Below are 15837 nucleotides of genomic sequence, written 5' to 3' on the forward strand. Positions count from 1 at the left end.
GTTAAAATGGAAATAACAAAAAAGTCTGCGGTCAGTTTTCATACCAAGTTCACGTTTTAAAAAGTCCAGAGTATTGCAAAAGAAATGGCTTACACACATTTCTGAGGCTGCTCACAACTGGTGCTCTAATTCATCTCAAAGGTGTTCAGTAAGGTTAGGGCTTTGTACAGAGGCATACAGTCATTCTGGAACAGAAACAGGGCACTTGGCATTAACAGAACCCTTCACTGAAACCGAGGGGCCTAGCCTAAAACCTGAAAAGCAGCCCCAGACCATAATCCCTCTGCCACCAAACATTATAGTAGGCACTATGAAGTCTGGAAGATTGCATGTTCCTGGCATCTGGCAAAACCAGATTCACTCATCAGACTGCCAGGTAGTTAAGCATGATTTACAACTCCAGAGAACACATTTCTACTGGTTCAGATTCCAATGGCAGTATGTCTTATGCCAGTCCAGAGGACGCTTGACATTGTGCATAATGATCTTAGGCTCATTTGCAGCAGTTTGGCCATGGAAATCCATTTTATGAAGCTCCTAACAAGGTTCTTGTATTAATGTTGCTTTTAGAGGCAGGATGGAACTCTGTTGTGAGTCACAGAACAGATAATAGGCAATTTTTACATGCTATGTGCTTCAGCACTCTAGTGGCCCCACGCTGTGAGTTTGTGTGATTTATCACTTCACGGCTGAGCTGGTGTTGCTTCCAGTATTACTTCACTTCACAATAATAACATTTACAGTTGATTGGGACATATTTCCCAGAGCAGAAGTTTTATGTACTGACTTGTGGGAAAGCCATAAATCCTATGACAATGCCACATTTAAAGTCACTGAGCTCTTCAGTACAACCCACTCTACTGACAGTGGTTGTCAATGGAGATTGCTTTGCTATGTTCTCGATTTTAGGCACCTGTTAATATCTGAAACACCAGGGGCCTCATGTATAAATGGTGCATACGCACAGAAATGTTGCTTACGAACGTTTCCACGCTCAAATCGCGATGTATAAAACCTAAACTTGGCATAAAGCTACGCACATTTCCACGGTACCTCATACCGTGGCGTACGCAATTTCTCTGCTTGGTTTTGCATACTGGCGGCACCCAGCGTCAAAGCAGTGCTACTGTTCCCGTGTGGTTACCCTTTCTTTCTTAGACCCACATTCCTGACGCGGCTTTATAAATACACTGAAATTAACTGCATATTGTTTATTAGTGTAATGCATCTGATTGTAATTAACCTGTAGCAATATAATGGTCCAGGGAATAGTCATAGTATTCCAAATACCATAACTGCTTCAGCGTTGTTACGCTCACTGCATCATCTTCTTCTTTCAGCTGCTCCCGTTAAGGGTTGCCACAGCGGATCATCTTTTTCCATATTACTCTCACTGCACCACTCGGAGTATTTATATCACTGTATCTGAGTGGGGAATCACAGCAGCAGCTGATCGTAAAGAGAATTATCAGTATACAGTTTCAAGCACACACTACCTCAGCCACGGCAAAATGCGTCAAAGCCTTTCCTGTACGGACCTCGCGTTTCAGAAACAGTTTCATCTCAAGAACTATAAACGCACTCAATCAGTCCATCAAGTGCTCCTTGTAGAACTGTTTGTACTTATAAGTACAATTACCCCACTGTAAACTTGCACTACAGTTATAATATTGCACAACCTGCACCACTTTATAAAGTGCATATGATGACGATAAAATTTTTAAGATGAAATGCAGCAAAATATGTTGCTTATAGTATACAGATAAAACTTTAACTTCATTTAAATAATCAGTATTGTTAATAATTAAACATGTGAGGACACGGTGCCGCAGCGCTAGCTAGTTCACGGATAGCTCCTGCCTTGTGCTGTATTATTGCTGGTGCTGACGCGACACTGGAAGGATAGACGGATAGAATAATTAAACATGTACTACGAAGATATTTCAATGTTCCTTAAAAGTTTTGAAGAATCAGCGTTCAAAGCTTACAGATGGCTTAACGTCTATTACAGAGATGATTGTGTGACGATTGGGTATTTGGAGAAAGAAAAGGACAGGAATCGGAGGTTAGTACGTTTGAAAGAGACAGTACTTCTGTAATAAATTATTTCATCGAAGGTCGCACATGGCGCAGCAAGCCTCTTGCGTGAGATATGAACAATCACTGCGCCACCATGTTCCCATGTTTAATAACATGCTTTCATTCCTATCATCATAAAAAAGATATCACGTATACATCTTAGTATTTTAATTATTCAGAGAGCTGTAATATCACGAATGCAATGGATTCTGTGTCCTGTCGGAGAAAGAGAAAGAACGGAAGCACGTAGTGATTCACACACATAGAGCACATAGAAGATCAAATACAGAACAAAGGTGCTACTTCAGAAACTAGTAAAATAAACAATTTTAAGATGAAGTTTATGATATTCTACTTTAATGACAAAATAAACTACGCGATTAAAGTGGAAATTTCGAGATTAAAGTTGACATTTCGTGCTTTTTTCCCCACTGTGCCTATTTTTTTTCCCTGTACCCTAATAAGCTTTCATATGACACTCAGACGGTCCGCTACGAGTCGCCTTTTCACACTGACTTTGATATGTGACAACTTCTTTTTTTATTTTGGGCACTGTGCGACTTTGTGAACTTGAGCTTTCGAGTTTCTCCGACACTATGTCACTCGATCAACTTTCTTTTGTTGATTATACCACTGTTTAAACCAACAAATAGTACGTTTTTCCTTTGCCTCCACTTGGTATTCGCTGAAATTCTTATTCAAAGAGGCATAATTCTGGGAGGTGTTGGGGCGGGACAGCAGGCGCGTGCGTTACTTTTCATGCTGATCGGGATTTATATAGTGGAAGAACGTGAAAGTTTGCGTACGCACAGACTCCTGCATCTGGATTTTTCTGTGCGTACGCACATTCCCGCTTTTGTGCTTACGCCATGTTATAGTGCGAGTTCTACGCACAGCGTTATACATGAGGCCCCTGAACTCAATAATTTGGAGTAAACATAATTTTGGCCCTGCATGTATAAGGAAGCAAAGTAAAACAGTAGATAAGTGGGATTGAAGGATACAAAAGATAAGAGACACGAGTTTGGAAGTGAGCCGCAGAATGAGGAAGAAAAGAAAAATTTGTTCAGGATTGGAAAACAGATGGCAAAAAGAGACAAGCTATAGTGGGTGTGAACTGCTTAAAAATGATGAATGAGACGTTGTGATTGATACTAGTAGAATTCACGATACCTGGAAGATGTGCCTGGAAATACGTGCTAAATGAAGGGAACAAAATAATGGTGACAGAGAAAAGAGAAGGACCGAGCTGCAGAATGAGGTAACAAAAGCTCTAAGATTATGTCAGGTAAAGCAACAGGTCTTGCTGGAGTAGCGTTGGAACGTTAAAGGCAGCAGAGAAGAAGAATGGTCTACAGATGTGTGCAGGGAAGATTCTTGAAGATTGGAAAAGAAGTCTGCACATTCCAGTATACAAAAAATAAAACGTAATCTACCGGAGTGTGGATCATATTTAGTGTTCAAGATTTTGTTGCAGGTAATGAGTGTTATTTAGGGAGTCCTAGAGAAAAGAATTAAGGAACAAGTTACTGAGATTCAGTTTTGTTTTCATGCCTACGAAGGGAACAACAGATGTATCTTTGTTGTTAAATAAATGGAGGAAAAGCATCAGATGAAGAGAATTAATCTGGAAAAGACATGTGATAGGGTACAATGAGATGTGGAGAGGACGGTATTGAGAAAATTAGGTGTGGATGAATGGTTAGTGTTTGCACCAATATCAATAAACTATTAAGCATGAACAGTGGTCAAGACAATAGATGGGGATAGCAAGTTTGAGGTGAAACTGAACCAGGGATCCTTTTAGAGTGTGTTGTTTTTTATGACAGTGATGGAGGGTGATGATCAAAAAAGTGACAGATTACCATAGAAGTACACCAAGATGGCAAAATGTGAAGCAGAATTCAAAGCAAAGACACCAAAATGGAAAACTAGTTTGAAAGCTAAAAGCCTCAAACGAAATACAGGAAAGATGAAGGCAATTGTGTGAGGTGTGGAAGAAGTGGGTGCATGGCCGTGAAGCAAGTTTGGTACAGATGTTGAGAGAAACTAAATCCAATACACAGGTTACTGAAAGTGGGTGTATAAAAAATGGGTAGTCTGCAAGTAGCAAGTGTAACCTTTGTAGAACAGGCACAAAAAAGGGTTGCAGAATAAAAAGTAAATGTAAAGTAAGACATCGGCAATGACATTGTTTTGTGGAAACTAGGAAAGCTGCATTACTTAGGTAAAATGTTGAGTACAGACAGAGCTGTTGGCAAAGCAATGATAGCAAGTGTGAGAGGTGGAAAGAATACATTTCACAAGCTGTGCTCCATTCTGACCTCTAAAGGAGCCTGAAGGGAAAAATTTATGAAGTTTTATAAGAGAAGTATGCTCTGTGGGAGTGAGACATTGCCAAAGAAGGTGCAACATAAGACAATGCTGGAAAGAACAGATAAGATGGGACAGGCAGAGTGTCATAGAAGCAGAGGATCATCACTGCAGTGTTATGTGAAAAGCTTGGTGTGAAGACAATAGGTACTGAGCTGAGATGAAAGCAACTAAGATGGTTTGGTTATGTGGAGTAACAAGAAGAGGATGATTAGGTGAAGAGGTGCACACAACTGAGGAGGTGGAGATGAGGATTACAGGGAGAAAGAAGAAGTAGGTTTGAGGTGGTTTCAGACAATATTAAAAGATGGGTCTCACCCCAAAAGATGCCCAGTACTGCGGTAGAGTAAAAGAAGGATGTGGGGGATTAACCAGCTAACCTGGATAACCTGAAAATTGCCATGATGGTGATGATATACTGTATACATAAAGTTTATTTAGTAGAATATAAAATAAGAAAACACATGAAATTCAAGGCAAATAACAAAATAAGACCTATGAAATTCAAGGCAAATAGTATGAAGGTGGTAAGAAATGCACTATAGTTAAGCATAGCTTCAGAAGATATTTCTAAAATATTTTACTTTACAGGCCTTAATCAGAAACTACTTACATATAATCTTCAAAACCCATTTTGGCTTGTTTCTCCACTTAACTCCAAACAGGTAAACAGGAATGCCAGTGAGGATGATAACCATGCCTATCAAACACTCTATTGGTGTCTTCCAGATTGAAACCACAATCAAAAATACGCAAGCAAGGACAAAAATGACTGGGAGAAGGATATTGACCTGAGAGGGTTGGGAGAGAAAGAAAAACAAAATCTGATTAAATCACCCAGGAGGCACTTTCATTTGTCTAAGAAGCAGCCTGTATATTACAGCATTTTCCAATTGGGTGGATAGTTAAATAAATGAAGAAATTATAGTATTACAGCTTTTTAACACCCCTCTATTAATATAATTTGCACTCTATGGCTTGGGAATTCAAACTCTCTTAATGCAATACAGACACCACTTTTTTATTTTATTAAAAAAAAACAAAGCTAGGGACAAATCTTGAGGAAACATCCATCCATCCATTGTCCAACCCGCTGAATCCGAACACAGGGTCACGGGGGTCCGCTGGAGCCAATCCCAGCCAACACAGGGCACAAGGCAGGGAACCAATCCTGGGCAGGGTGCCAACCCACCGCAGGAAACACACAAACACACCCACACACCAAGCACACACTAGGGCCAATTTAGAATTGCCAATCCACCTAACCGGCATGTCTTTGGACTGTGGGAGGAAACCGGAGCGCCCGGAGGAAACCCACGCAGACACGGGGAGAACATGCAAACTCCACGCAGGGCGGACCCGGAAAGCGAACCCGGGTCCCCAGATCTCCCAACTGCGAGGCAGCAGCGCTACCCACTGCGCCACCGTGCCGCCCCTTTGAGGAAACATATTACATATAATTTTATTAAAACTTAATTTGCTAATTTTTTTCATTGCTAAAGTTTTCATGATTCTATGATAAAGGTTTCAAAGAAATTTGGGAATACTTGCCAAGGAAACAAAGTATAATATCCAGATAAGTGAGTAGGCTAATTTTTGCTCTGCATTATATGGTTTCTGATTCTGTGTGATGTGAAATAGGCGAACTGATAAAAGAGATTCAGATATGCACTAGCGGCTTTGATAGCCATGTTACAACTCTGAAGCAAGTATTGTACATTTAAACGTACATGGATCCATATTAATTCACAGGATGCTTTGTGACTTTTGAATTGAACATAAATAACTATTGTCCTGTGGTGGGCTGGCGCCCTGCCCGGGGTTTGATTCCTGCCTTGCGCCCTGTGTTGGCTGGGATTGGCTCCAGCAGACCCCCATGACCCTGTAGTTAGGATATAGCGGGTTGGATAATGGATGGATAAATAACTATTGCTTTTAGTGGGCACAGGTAGTCAAATACATGAAAAACTGTTCAGGGAGCCAGTATTTGAATACGTACACCACTAGTTGGATATTATGTATACTTATTACACTGAAGGAAGTTAGGGAGAAAATATGTGGGCAAAAAAGAAAAAACAACTCTGCTAATATTTTGACACAGAATGAAATGCTGTCGTTGTGCACAAAATTTGTAATACCAAACATTACTATAACAGCTCCACAGCTCAATGTTGAATCACATAAGTCAAGCATCCTACGTATCCAATGACAGAAGAATGCAAGCAAAATTCACTACCCCAGTTTGAAAACGTAATTCAGGCAGAGCAGAAATATTAAAACTAACCATAAAAATATCATCATGGGACATGCTGTTTCTAAGCTTTTTAGAAGAAAACAAGAAAACTATTGAGTTATGTTGAGCCAGAGTATGAAGTCTCTTACTAAAAAACATCACAAAGAGAAGTGAACAGTGATACAAAAAAGTGCTAAAGCCACAAAATGAAACTCCAAATGGCAATTTAGTGACACCAGTTAATAGAGATGCCAGACTGATAGTCCAGTTTGAATGTACTATTAAAAAAAATCTGAACACATCTAAAAAATTTGTTCTCTTTACCTTGCCAGTGCTTGACTTTCTGTACAGAATTACAAGAAATGTTACCAGAATTAGTGACTTTATTTGCAGAATGAGCACAGTCTAAAGTAATATATCAGGAAAATCCCAGTGTTCTTTTAAAATAAAAATTAAAAGGCTACAGTTACTGCTAATTTTGTTTAAGTGCTAGTTGTTGTGTGAAAATGCTCTTTTTACTGGTGTGCATTTTGATTAATTTTGCATTGCAATGTCTAAAATATCAAACAGGAAAAATAATTGATTCTGAAAGGGGAAAGGATGAGGTGATTGCCTCTGATATCAAGTCTAATTCATTTTTTTTAGTTAACTGAATATCTGTTGGTTAACCTTTTTGGATATTCAAGCATCAAAATTAATTAGAATGCACATTCCTTGTTAAAGGGTCTTGTTTAATGGTCACTTGATTTGCAAATGCTGTACAGCAATATGTAAGGAACAAGTTATTAAATTCTGGTTAATTAGTTCCAATTAGCACAGACATGTACATGAGAAGGCTAAGACAGACAGAACAAAATGACTCTTTATTGTCCGTCTCCCACTAAGTAACATATCCTCACATGAGTCAAACAACTACAGATATGAGGCTAAGAACGAGACAAAAGTACATGCAGCTAGGGCCTGAAAGGATCCATTAAGGGTGGGCTCTTAGAAAGGAGAATGTGCTTTTTCATTTGTTGAATACGGCCTTATAATTGAATATATTTTTCCCATTAAACTGTTTGCCTGAAGTAACACAACAGTAATTCTGCTTTAAGAAGTAATAGTAACAACTAGCAGTTAAAAATAGCTAATTTCACCAGGCCTTTAATATCAGAGTTAACTATTTTTCCCCAACTAGATAAAACTAATTTTAGGCAAAAGTCTATTACTAGACAAAAATCCAAAATGTCCTTGAACAAAACCTTTACAGTACCAGCGTAATGTAACAAAAAAAGAGGTGGTCTTCATAGGTGAAAAGCCATTTTGTTCTCTCTCTCTCTTCTCAGATCCTCAGTTAGTCAGAATTTCCAAAGTAATTGAAGCAAAAACAGTTCTTACCTTAATGGGTCTTTCTAATTCTGGTTTCTTGTATCTCAGCCACATCATGCCAATAATTGCCATGGCAATGCAAAGCCAGTTGAAAAAGCTGAAGAAGTTGATGACTGAAAAGATGTCATTTGAGAATGCATAAAGTATAGTCATTAAACACTGAAAAAAAGCAGAAAGAATAGAAGGAAGGTCATGAACACACAGCTATTTCACTTATATGAGAGAGAAGACAAATCACAATCATATTATTTGCAATAGTTCATTTTTGTACAGGATATCTAAATGATATTCAGAACTAAAAGCTGCCTTCTTTGTTGAAAAGGTCAAAGGTAACATCAGCAGGTACAACTCAAAAATATACAGTTACACAAAGGTTAGGAATTTACCACAGTTTTCAGTTATGTGATACAGTCTGAAAGTTACTAAAAATGTCACCATTTTATGTTATAAATGACATTTTATACTGTATCTTCTGCAACATTCAGAACATGAGGTTTTAAGTTTTAAACAATACTTCTGACAGAATGTATGTCATAACAAAACACAATAGGTTCACTTTATACAATTTCCAAATTGTTTTTTTAGGACAAACCATAGGTAACTATGTGTGACAACCTTTTAACGGTATGAAAAAAATACATGTTCAGTGTACTATACATCATTCAAAGCAAAAGCATAAACACAGTTAGTTTACAATTGTTAGCACTTATAATAATAATAAATGTACTTCTTTGGTTGTTTTGTTAACAAAATTTTAAATAGTTGCTTAGATTAATGAATTTGCAGACACAAGAGCATGTCATTTATATGCTCTTATAATATGCATGCAAACTGGATTACCAAAATTAAATCAAATAACATGAAGCAGTTTTTTGTTTAGCTTGTATTGTGACTACTGCTAATGTATATTGGAATATTTTGCTCTTCAAAGTGTCTTGGGATATTGTATGCTGTGAAGGGCACCAAATAAAATAAAGAATGACAGATTTTCATAATAGTAAAACATAGCCAAGGCAGAATAAAAAGATATTAATTATATACATCTCCAAACTGTGGGCTTTGCTGTTTTTGTGCACGGATTTACCGGTGTCTAAGGGATTACCTCTTATATTCTTGTTTTGATTAAACAATAGCATAGTATGACACACCCTGAAAAATTAAAACAGTAAAAATAATATGAATTCAGGGCATGCTATGAATATGCAAACCCAATTTCACTATTGCTGCTTTAAAATACTGGCAATGTTTGTACAATTTTTGCCTGGCTGTGGCTACAAGCTAAACTTTTTATTCATTTTAAAATGCTGTTAACAAAGTTTCACATTAGTTAGTATCATTTCTGCTAGCATTATTTACTGAATCTAGAGAAAACAGAATTCTAACAAAAACATTATATCAATCATTAAATTACTGTCTTTCCCCAAAAAAAACAAATATTTGATATTGAATCGTTTTCAGACCCCTTTGTTATATAATATTTCCACTGTTTTTCTCAAGAAGTCTCATCTCTTCTCCATCTTTATAGCTAAAACAAGTGAACATTTTGATTGCACTTGCATATAATTTGTTATGCTGCTAGGTTATGACACACGTGTTCTGAGAAACATTTCGAGGTAGGTTAGTTCTACTCACTAATTATGGCACCAGAGGATGGTGATGTATTGATTACCAGATGCGAGTAAGAATTTCACAATGCTTCGTACCCGTGACCCTTAATTACCAGATGCAAGTAAGAATTTCACAATGCTTTGTACCCGTGGCCCAATAAACTTTCTTATTAAATCAGATTCAAGTAAGAATTTCACAATGCTTTGTACATGTGACCCAATAAACCTTTATATTAACACTGTGGCATAAAGCATAAATATTCTGATGCATGGCATTTTCTCTAATCTCTAGTGTAGTTCATATTTTTAGCAGAGCTAACAAAGTGATCTTTGTTAGGCCTTGCACATATGACTGTGTTTGATAACTGGAAGTACTTGAACCAGCTACCATACTCACTCAAGGGTTCTAACGTTTGCAACATTGTAAACCGCAGTCCTCGCTTGCATCTCGGCTAACAAATGCAATACACAGCTGTGAGATGGATTGTGAATTATGTATGCCATTATTTAAACAGCTTTCAAAACTTTTTTTTATAATTATAGGTAGATTCATCAGCTCATAAAATCTATAAACTTTTTACTAAAGCAAAATAAGGCAGGATTTACCAGTTACATAGAGTGAGGCAGAAGATGAGCTTTTACTGCTAACTTAAAAAATAATAGGGTCTTTACTTTTGTTAGGTTAGCATACAAGGTGCATTAGATCTGAATAATACATACAGTGAACACCAGAGAAGGTACTGGTGTAAGAAGCCCAGGATGGATCATAGACAGTAAGCTTGGAAGATGCCCCTCTCGTGAACCAACAAAAAACAGCCTAGAACAGAATGGTACATGACAGGTTAATATGGTCTCAACCATTAATATCATTCTGCTACTTATGTTTAGGAAAGAAAAAAAAATATTATATATACTGTATATAACACTGAGAAAGTAAACACTGACTAAATTCCTAGAAGGCAATGACAGCAGTACGAGCACTGTCAGGATAATTAATTACTAATGGTCACATAGAGATTAAGCAGTAAAGACTGAAGTTTACTGTTTAAGGTCTAATACCTTAATTAATTGACCTCACTTCTAACATATTATACAGAAATAAAAATGTAGATTACTGTTGATGGCTTGAGTCTTTATATATATTTGAACCGATACAGTCAGTATACAGCACTGCAGTGAACATTACAGAATGTGATATGTTAGTGATATCTGTCTGTTATTACTTACCTAGATGATGTGAAGAGTGATCCATTCACAGATCCAAAACAAGACAACCCAACAAAAACAGGAATAATCCAAGCCATGACCCCTAAATGGTAATTTCCAAAATCCTAAAAAGTATTAAAAATACAATTTTAATTTTTTTTAATGTATTTTTTCTGTAATATTAAAATTTTTACATCATTGACATCTATTTGAAAAAAAACTATGTGCTCCATCACAAGAAAACATAGCTTTTCACCTATTAGGAAGTCATTACATTATCAAAATCAGGGATATGTGAGCCATTTTATTGTAGTACTTAAATATATTTTTTATTTATTTTGTTGTATTGACTGTGGTAGCTACATATGGATGTGATGTTAATGGACTGAAGTCTTACTTTTTTTATTTAAAATTTATGGAATTGTATTAAGTATTTTTGAAAAGTGGTATCTTACAGTGGTACCGAATCTTTAATCATTAAATTGGAAAAAAAGGACTTATTCAATTTCAAGGCTAAAGCCAGAGTTAATAGAGGCTTTGGCCTCAAATTTGGATCCTGTAAAGCTACAATGGCTGCAGATTATCACTCTAGTCAATTTCCTAATTAGTAACCATTTACTGCTTCTAATGGATTGTACTTTTGCCTTTATATTAACTGACCTGCTTTTTAAGAACCTTTAATAGTTTTTTTTTTCTTAATCAATAACCAAAAAATGATGGGATACAAAGCAAGCAAAATGGTGACCAGATAACTTGATATCATATATACCTACATGTTCAGCAAACAATACATTTTTAAATACAAATTTTTAAAATAACATAGGGGATTTCTGAGAAATATTGATTTATTCTCATCCATAAAACATTTGGATGTTGCTCTCAGGAAAAAAAAAAGAAAATACACATTTTGGAAATCTCTTGCCTTATGGAATTAGACCACTAAGAAGCAACAAAATAATACATGTTTCATTAATAGCAAGAATATGCTTCTAATTAAGAAATTGGTTGGAGCAAAAATTGTGTAACTCCATAAACTATGACTGAAACTCAAGAGTTAGCTGGTAATTTGTTGGATCACTTTACATCTAAATATTTCTTGGCTGTTGGTTTAGGGGGAAAAAACTCCCTCTTCAGTTTGCCATTTCAAAACACCCACTCTCCCCATTTCCTTGTGACTTCACTACACACACACACACACACGCACACACACACATATGAGCCAACAATTTAAGACAAACTAACTGCTTTGATTGGTTTGCAGGGACTGTCAGATGGTCATGGCACGGGCATGAACAAGAGCACGAACCAGAGCCTTAGCTGCCCATGCTTCACTAAGATTACAGGTATGCACTACTTAATTTCGAAGATACATTTTGTGAAAGAGGGTGTTATGCAATTTGAATGTTGTTCAAACACCATATTATATACAGTTCTTAGCAAAGCTGTATGTAAATAAATAAAACATACATAAATACATATAAAAATTCATAAGGTAAACCAATCCTATAGAATAATGGAATTCTGTCAGAAGTGCTGAAAACATGAAATAATGTACAGTAGTTAAAATTCAACTAATATGTATCAAAAATTAACTAATTTATTTCTCCTTCTGCTGAATTTCAAATGGTTTACCTTGCCGGTCACTTAAGCTTTTTGAAAGCTATTTTTTATTGCTTACTACTGTTATTTGTTGAAATTAATGATGGGAGGATTTTGTACTGTTTTTGCCTTGGGATTTTTCAGACCTGTTCCTGTTTATTTCCTTAACCTTTCCAAAGTTTTTCAATCCTTCCTTCTGATGTATACACAATTTTCTCCTTTAATTTTCCATACAGTGATCTGTTTTGTCTCATGTTTTTAGCAATACCTTTAATATTTTGTTTATTTTCATAATATACGGTTTATGAATGAGAAACTCCAAAAATGAAAAGACAATTTCCCCTAAAGAAATAGTAAAGTATATCAAATCAAAACAACAACTACTATTTGCAGAATGCATATTCACACTAGCTCATTCTGCTTATTCTTGGTTTAAAATTAACAAAACGTCTAAAAATATTTATTTATTTAAATTTGGATATTTTTGAAGACAATATCAAGCTTATTCATTCTACAATGATCACCATTGTGCTGTGTCTCAATCACTTCCCATTCTTTTACTCTACTTTAGTTGCATGAACAGGTGGCTAGACTAAGAAAGGAAGCAGAACAGAAATGTAATATTACCATTATCTATTTTGAATGGCAATTACCTCATTGAAATAATATAGGATCTCACCTTCTTTGTTTAATTTTAATAAAGCAAATGTTATTAAAATATGAGAAATTGATGTAAAACATACTCTATTCCCTATATTACTGAATTTCCTCTTTATAAAATTAACCTACATTAATTCAGACATTACTATTTGTTCTCTACTGACTAAGAGAGAGTTCCAACATTATTTTTAGCACAGAATATGCCACAGCTTTTCCTTTCATGATTTGTATAACCTCTAATATTACTCTGTTTTGGATCATTTTCATTAACACAATATTCACAAATCCAAATAACATTTTCCTATGAAACTTCCAAATGTCTCACAGTGTAACATTTGCTTCAAGAACCACTCATCCATTCATTAAAGGATCTGGCTGCCTTTAATGAGATTGTACCAGAAACATATTGCCATACCTCCTGCTCCTCCCAACACTCATAATGAAAATGTTGTGGCATAAAAGTTATGGATAACTGGAAAAGGATAAGTAACCATTTATTCAATGTTCATAATTATTTAGCTTGCTTTGCTACATGAAGAAGAATTGTTTTCATGAAGATCTAAATTCTCCTAGAGTTTGTTACAGACAGAAAAAAACGTTGCCACAACAGCTAAAGACCAAAAAAAAAAAAAAAACTTTACATACCACAGCAACAGCTTCAGAATCCAGCATTTCCTGCGGTGACAGGGTTGTGAAGTAAGCCAGATTAGTAAGCACATATACAGATGTAACAATGGGTAATGAGATGATGATAGCTCGTGGCAAATTTCTGAAATTATAATAAAAAAGAAAAATTATGACCTAACATTCTGAATCTGTATACTTCAGTATATTGGGGTGTAATTCTTGTCCTAAACTAACTTAATGTGTAAAATTAAATGTACAACTAGCCACATCAAAAAAATAACCTATGCCAGAGACAAAGCCTTTGACAAATAGACATAGGTTTCTGACTTAGCAGTATATAAGTATATATACTTATATATATACTTAGTATATATATATATATAAGCAGTATATTTCTTTGCAGACAGGCCACAAAATTTTGGGATCACCACAATGAAGAAGAATTCAGTTTTTTAATTCACAAGAACACAAAACAAAATCAGGTGGAAAAATTCCAAGATATTATTAATGGGAATGGTTATCTTGAATCTAAAAATGCTTAAGAGCTTGAACACATAGATTTTCTGGTCAATTGCTACATTATAATTGCATTAATGAATTCAAGAGCAACTTAGAAACTGATATAAACTGCTCAAAAAATTAAAGGAACACTTTGAAAACACATCAGATCTCAATGGAAAAAAAAATCATGCTGGATATCTATACTGATATGGACTGGGTAATGTGTTAGGAACAAAAGCATGCCACATCGTTTGATGGAAATGAAAATTATCAACCTACAGAGGGCTGAATTGAAAGACACCCCGAAAATCAAAGTGAAAAAATGATGCGGAAGGCTAGTCCATTTTGCCGAAATTTCATTGCAGCAACTCAAAATCATACTCAGTAATTTGTATGGCCCCCACGTGTCTGTATGCATGCCTGACAACGTCGGGGCATGCTCCTAATGAGGCAACGGATGGTGTCCTGGGGGATCTCCTCCCAGATCTGGACCAGGGTATTACTGAGTTTGTGGGCAGTCTGAAGTGCAACGTAGTAGCGACGGACGGACTGAAACATAATGTCCCAGAGGTGTTCCATTGGATTTAGGTCAGGCGAGCGTGGGGGCCAGTCAATGGTATCAATTCCTTCATCCCACAGGAACTGCCTGCATACTTTCGCCACATGAGGCTGGGCATTGTTGTGCACCAGGAGGAACCTAGGACCCACTGCACCAGCATAGGGCCTGACAATGGATCCAAGGATTTCATCCCGATACCTAATGGCAGTCAAGGTGTTGTTGTCTAGCCTGTAGAGGCCTGTGCTTCCCTCCATGGATATGCCTCCCCAGACCATCACTGAACCACCACCAAACTGGTCAAGCTGAATGATGTTACAAGCAGCATAATGTTCTCCACTGCTGCTCCAGACCCTTTCACGTCTGTCACATGTGCTCAGGGTGAACCTACTCTCATCTGTGAAAAGTACAGGGCGCCAGTGGTGGACCTGCCAATTCTGGTATTCTATGGCAAATGCCAATCGAGCTCCACAGTGCCAGAGAGTGAGCACACGGCCCACTAGAGGACATTGGGCCCTCAGGCCATCCCCATGAAGTCTGTTTCTGATTGTTTGGTCAGAGACATTCACACCAGTGGCCTGCTAGGAGTCATTTTGTAGGGCTCTGGCAGAGCTCATCCTGTTCCTCCTTGCCCAAAGGAGCAGATACCGGTCCTGCTGATGGGTTAAGGACCTTCTACGGCCCTGTCCAGCTCTCCTAGAGTAACTGCCTGTCTCCTGGAATCTCCTCCATGCTCTTGAGACTGTGCTGGGAGACACAGCAAACCTTCTGGCAATGGCACATATTGATATACCATCCTGGAGAAGTTGGACTACTTCTGCAACCTCTGTAGGGTCCAGGTATCACCTCATGCTACCAAGCAGTGCCACTGACTTTAACCAAATGCAAAACTAGTGAAAAAACAGTCAGAAAAGATGAGGAGGGAAAAAATGTCAATGCCTGTTAAACCATTCCTGTTTTAGGGGTCGTCTCATTGTTGCCCCTCTAGTGCACCTATTGTTAATTTCTTTAACACCAAAGCAGCT

At 37.0% G+C, this 15837-nt stretch overlaps 1 protein-coding gene across 1 annotated transcript in view; it reads right to left on the minus strand.

Annotated features, from left to right (window-relative positions):
- The window catches only part of slc7a5 (solute carrier family 7 member 5), an 81439-nt gene that overhangs the window by 6687 nt on the left and 58915 nt on the right, over window positions 1-15837 (minus strand). The window contains exons 5-9 of the mRNA XM_028810113.2: window positions 13774-13897; window positions 10891-10994; window positions 10384-10480; window positions 8066-8215; window positions 5066-5243 (exon numbers count right to left, since the gene is read on the minus strand). Coding sequence (XP_028665946.2) covers window positions 5066-5243; window positions 8066-8215; window positions 10384-10480; window positions 10891-10994; window positions 13774-13897 — 653 coding nt within the window. The remainder of the gene's footprint in view (window positions 1-5065; window positions 5244-8065; window positions 8216-10383; window positions 10481-10890; window positions 10995-13773; window positions 13898-15837) is intronic.

This window comes from Erpetoichthys calabaricus, chromosome 9 (genome assembly GCF_900747795.2).
Source record: "Erpetoichthys calabaricus chromosome 9, fErpCal1.3, whole genome shotgun sequence".
In the NCBI taxonomy this organism is placed as follows: Eukaryota; Metazoa; Chordata; class Cladistia; order Polypteriformes; family Polypteridae; genus Erpetoichthys; species Erpetoichthys calabaricus.